Source organism: Lates calcarifer, linkage group LG17 (genome assembly GCF_001640805.2).
Source record: "Lates calcarifer isolate ASB-BC8 linkage group LG17, TLL_Latcal_v3, whole genome shotgun sequence".
Lineage (NCBI taxonomy): Eukaryota > Metazoa > Chordata > Actinopteri > Centropomidae > Lates > Lates calcarifer.
The window spans coordinates 15,249,795-15,255,821 of record NC_066849.1 but is presented as its reverse complement, the minus strand read 5'-3'; the positions used below and the strand labels follow the sequence as shown (position 1 = coordinate 15,255,821).

The 6,027-nt window shown below is 39.1% G+C and overlaps 1 protein-coding gene across 3 annotated transcripts in view; it reads right to left on the bottom strand.

Annotated features, from left to right (window-relative positions):
- Positions 1–6,027, bottom strand: part of xxylt1 (xyloside xylosyltransferase 1) — a 32,258-nt gene that overhangs the window by 13,910 nt on the left and 12,321 nt on the right. For all 3 annotated transcript variants that reach the window (XM_018673130.2, XM_051077269.1, XM_051077270.1), the window contains exon 4: positions 808–940. In XM_018673130.2, coding sequence (XP_018528646.1) covers positions 808–940 — 133 coding nt within the window. The remainder of the gene's footprint in view (positions 1–807; positions 941–6,027) is intronic.

The window sequence follows — 6,027 nt, the reverse complement described above, 5'->3', positions numbered from 1 at the left end:
GGCGTCTCTCTGCTTAGATCCTGCCAAATCCTCAATTATTTATCTCCCAGTAAGGACTTAAAATAGCTTATTCATGAAAACATCACATCATACTGTCAGTCTCGCACCATTTTGCAACTGTTAATTCTTGGATCAGTATTTTGTAGCACTGTCTCGATGCTGCCATGTAAAAGGATGGTTCTGAGCAGTCTGTGATTCGTGGCTGGCTGATTTTTGTACCATGGCAACATTTACCTGATTATTAATGGGGGAGAAATGCATCAATGTTTTTTTTTTGTTTTTTTTTAACCAGATGACATCAGAGTTTCCTGTTTCATTCAAAGTCCAGACTGACAGTGTATTCAGGGTACTCGGTCCATCTTCAAAAGGATTCCATTCAGACACATTTTCTGCACATTCAATAGACTCTGCCCGGAACTGACGAAAAAAACGGAAGCATGATTCAGTACGGACTTAATAATATAATGTAATTTTCTTATAAAGTAATTGCCACACATGAGAGAGAGCTGAAAATTCTGCTCTCTCACAAATCAAAGGCACCCTGTGAAATCGATGGTTCATTACTACCAAGACCTTAAACCTCCCCATATGCAAAAGACTCCAAAAGGAACACATAGCAACATGTCTGAGATGCATTTCTGCCTCTTTTGAAGCACATTTTTGTGTACTGATAAAAGCAAGATGCCAACGTGATTAAGAATCGGACCAAGCATTCAGTTAACGTGACAAGACAGTTTTTGACAGTTTAATATTGTGGATGCCGCAGAAGCCCTGTAATAGCTGGTGTCATGTGTGCACGCTGTCTACCTGTAGACTGGCTGCATCTCTCTGGCGATGCCTATTACCGCTCCTGGAGGAAACCGGTCAAATTCTTGGAAGAGGTCCCTGATATTGGTCCTGTATTTCAGATCCAGGTCAAGCTGCACGATGCGTGTCAGACCTGAAAGAAGAACACACTGATGAAAATCATCACTGATGAGACAACATCATCAAACTCATCTCCCTGAGACTACTACCAGCCTCTGGTAGTCAAAACTGAAAAAAAAAAATTATTCTAAACATATGTAAACTACTAAAAGAATAGTTGCTGTTTGATAAAGAACGAGCGACCTTCATTCATGTAAACACATGATGAATAATAATTTCATTTTAAGCAAGTTTAATCAATGACAAAAATGAGCTCTGCCTTTTTAAAATGGTCCCAGGAAATGTACTTCTGAGTGAACCGTGCATGTAGGCTGAATTTCTCTGACCACCAGCACATCATTCAGTGACCTCCTGCATAATCACTTCAGCACAGTCTTCCCAGGAAGACAGAGTTAGAGGAAATAAGAACAGACTCTGATAGACTTAAAAAAGCTTAACACAATTATATGCTTGCTCTGCAGCAGCGTATCTGACTTCTGTTCTCTGTATTGTTACCAACTGCCTTAAAAAACAGGAAACTGCATGACGATGTCTATAAATTGTAGGAAGAAATGCATATAAAGTTGAGAATACTACAAAAAGCACAATGTGCAGGCTGTGTTTGACAACTGTGAGTGTACACACAGTAAATGATTAACACTGTCTCTTGTTGTTTGTAGATCAAATCATAACAGTAACCAGGATATTCAAGCCCTCATCTGTTCATTGTTTCAGTTTCCTATGTTTTGCTGGTTGGCATGGTGATGAAAGGATGGGAAATACTCAGGAATGGTGCACCATGGGCACAAGGCAATTACTGAGCTGATGAAAACATTTGCCATCTCAGCTTGAGAGGTACTGTCAAAGATGACAGTCTGTAGTTTAAGGGCAGTAAACATTTATTGGCAATGCAAAAGGTTAGTTAGACAACATCTGCGGAACTGGAGCATGATGGGGCTACTTAAAACTTATGAGTCGCATGATTTGTCTGTGTATTATCTACTGAGCTCATGAACCTCAATATGTTTTCAGCTCATCACAGCCTTGTTGAGATTCAGTGTCCTTCAGATACTTTATCACATTAATTATGTGTGCAACAGTGACAGCGTGTGAAACACAATTTTTGTCGTGTCCATCCATAATGTCAAAAAGTTTTAACCCTAACCCTAACCATATGAGCTGCTGTATTCGTTTGCCTGCTGCAATACAAATGAACTGTCCTGAAGTTGCAACAGTTTCCCAATATATATCAGTGAAGTTCAAGCCATTAGAAACACAGTGTCTTGTCTCTGTAATTTGATTTAATGTCTGTCCAACCAAAAACAGGATCCTAAGGCTCAACATTTTGCAGATAGTAACGCTTTAAAAGTTGGTATTTTGGACTATAATCAGTGTTAATACTGAGCAATCAAAAATTCCAAATGTTCCAAAATGATTCAATTGTACCATGCTACCTCATGACACCATTATTATTAACAGACAATCATCAGCTATTACAGACCTGGTTGGTGTCTGTGTCATACTTAATTCTGGTAAAAATCTGGTGAAATCCAGTGCAGTATCTGACTCAGCAGGGTCAGAAAGAGTCACAGTCTGTTTTTATCTCAGAAAAATAAATCACAACCTTGGCCTCGACAAAGCCAACTGAAAACTAAAGGCAACAGTAAACGGTATGACTATGGGGTGATCATGGCCGAACTAAAAGTATCTGCTAAATGATAGCGTCAAAACAAATGACGGAAAAAGAAGACTCAGCAATACGGCAGCGACCTGTTTTCTATGCTCTGCAAACAAGGAAGTGGCCATCACAATGCCTTCATGTACTGTGGCAACAGAGAGGGCCACGGAAGAGTAATCTCCGAGTGGTCAGCGCTGTTTGTTTGTACTAACGGGGCTTAGCTAGTGGGAGTATAACAGGAAGAGGGTCTCAAGTTGTTATAACATTGTGATGTGGTTGGTTTGATGTTAGATCAATGACTCAACACAAAGTTCTATGAAGGTGAAAGTAGGGTTGGACGGTATGGATGTTTATGTTTGTAATTACAGCATATTTTGACCCAGCAATTTTTCTTTCAGCATTTTGGATTATAGACAATACGTCTTTCACAGATGCCCAATTACGACCTGTATAAAAGTCCCACTGCTGGATTTTCTCATCATAAGAAGAGATATCAGTTAGTGTTATTATTTTTCCCCACAGCTAAAGTTGCTTGTGTCAGGGCTGAAGTACATTCTCAAATATTCTTCGTTCATCATGTGTATATGTTTTGCTTTTATGTGATATTGTCCGTTGTCAGATATCTCAGTTGTTTCTATCCGCCTTTTCTCAGCAAATGTGTTTGTTTTAGAGTAAAACTGAAGCTTACCCTGAATGATCGACAGGACAAACATGACAAATCCATTGCTTGATAAATAATAAAATGGATGCTATGGAACCATTTCATGATAAACAGAAGGACAAAAGGAAAATTATTATCTTGGAAAAAGCGCAAGACTTTTGAAATGCTTGTCAATTAGTGCTTTAGTATTTCAGGCTCAATAGATTTGTGAGTGTATAGAAAGCTGGATATAAGCCTGGAGAGACAAAGAAAAGGAGACAGAGCATGTCTTATCCATGCTTCCCCCACTTGCATTTCTACCTCCTCCGTCATTTGCTGTCAGCATGAGGATGGAGAAATCAAGGGAAGGTGATTTTTTTTTGCAAGTTGGAACTCCCTATCCAGAAAAATGTTCAAGTGCTGCCAACTGCTGATGATTGGCACACAACTGGATCACCAGTTAAGACTTTAACCTGCTCTGTACAGTGTGTTTGTCCTAAAGTTAAAAACTTAAAAGTGAACGGAGTTTACCAAAGATCAACACATCAACACACTACAGCCTCAAATTAACCAGTGTACACATGCAGGAGCAGATGTATCAAAGGTTCATGCTTTTCATTTTTTTGAGATATTTTTTAAAAAGGAGTCGATTGTTTAAACTGACTTTCTTCTAGATTTGCTTTTCATTTAAGAAATGAGGGAAAATTAAAGCATTTAAATAGGAAGAATCAGTCCAGTAGTAGGAGTCTCCTGTGGTGGGCAGGCAGTGGACTGAATTGTATAGGACTGAGTCCATGTACTGCATAGCACTGTTTTATTTCAGTAACCTCTTAATTATACGTGATGTTTTTCTGTATTTACAACAACAAAATGGATAAACAGAAATAAAGGGTGTAAAAAAACAAGTCTTGGCCAGCTGCGTGGGTGACAAATTTATTGCAGCAATAATGTTGTTAGGGTGGCTTAAAGCTCGCCTGAGGCTCTGGTCAGATCAGACATTCGTACACAACTAAACCTCATCTCAGCCACAGCAACAAAACAACAGAGACACTGTTATCTAATGCTACAATTTTTTTTTTCAGAAAGAAAGTGGGTCAATCTCATTAAGCCCTAATATCAGTCTTGATGTGAGCACTTACAGCTGTTTTGTAAGGGTCATTGTCTTCTGCTTTTACCAGCATTCACTGGATATTCACAGTGGTTAATTTTTTAAAGAGATCACTTGAAATCCATTTTCACTATCATTAGGTTCTCGTGCATCGTATGTGTTTTTAAAGCATAACATAACTAAGCAATACTAATTTTGTTGAACTGCAAACCAAGTTTAGACTTGAATCTAATTGCTGAACTTTTTTTTGATTTTTTAAAATGCTGGCTAGTCATGTTGACCTGTTTGCTGTGGGCACTCTGCAGTCAGCTCATTAACCTTGAAACAGTAAACAGATCACTTTCATGGCCGTGTGTGTTGTATTAATAATAATTGTATAAAATATCCAGGTCACCAAGTTTTTTCAATATGCTGAAGTCTGTCCTCAAGTGAGTTCTCTGGAACTCCAAATCAAAGTCCCCATTAGACCCTTTGTGGACCTGAGCAGCTTTATAACTGGGCAGCTTTAAAGGACATTTCAGTTCAACTCTGGTCTAATACATTACACCATTCCAGTCATATTGAACCCTAGCCTGTTATTTTATATCAGTAAATCAATAGGGCAGAGTTATTAGCTCTGGGGTAATGGGGTAGGGAGTATGATTAGAGCAGCAATGTCTTTTAAAGTGTGGCTGTTTAAAAAAGGCAATACATCATGTATTAGAACTGCTAGTATTATGAAAATGTTTTATCACCAAATAAAGTGTTTTCTGTGCTTCATCTTGGAATTTCACCAGGCTCTGACAAGTCTGGGAAGTGTTGCCAAACCCCATTGATATACTCACAGTCATAAGGCAAATAAAGACAGAGCCTTAAAACTCCTGAAGTAAATTTACATTTTTGACACACATCTGTTATGCAAGCTTTGACCAGCCTGGCAACAAACAGGTCAGCTACTACCCTCACTTCCAGGTACCATCTTTCTCATTTTAGTAAAGCAATTCACACATTAACACCACTTCTACCTTCGGTGGAAAATAGAGGTCAAGGTTGTTGAAGACACTCATGTCCCAGCATGCTGAGACCTCTCGAGGGGATGCAAAACATGCGACACCTCTCCACTAACAAAAACAGGGTTTCTTAGGAACCTTATTGTTAATTACAACAGGTTTCCATTGTGCAGTTTTATTTCCTGCCCTCCAAGGACAGATGGTGTGAAAATAGAGTCTTCTCTCCACGTGACTGGTTTCATTATGATCTGTGAGCTTATCACAGTGTTTGAATTTTCACAGCAAGTTGCTGTTAGATACTGCAGAATATTAGACAAAATAATTTTATCTCAAGGTCTACTCATTAGCCTTTTCCTGGACTCCCTGAGAGGAACTTGCTCACCAGGGAGCTCCCCCAAGAACTACATATCTTCAAGGGCTTTTTTCTGTTTGCATTTGCACCACCAATTGAGACGGTGAACTGGCATAAGCCAACTAGCAGTCGCTATATCAACATCAAAATCGCTTTGTGCTTCCCCCAACGCAAAAACACTCCATAAGGCCTGAACTTCACTGTCAGTCCATTTGTCCATGTTCCATTTTTTATGAGTTATGAGTCATTGTTTACACACCCATTGTCTTTCACTGGCTATGAAAATGTCGGTTGCTGCATTGGCTCATGTTTGACCAATCACCGTACATTTACGTCACTCGCAGTTTTTCTTGT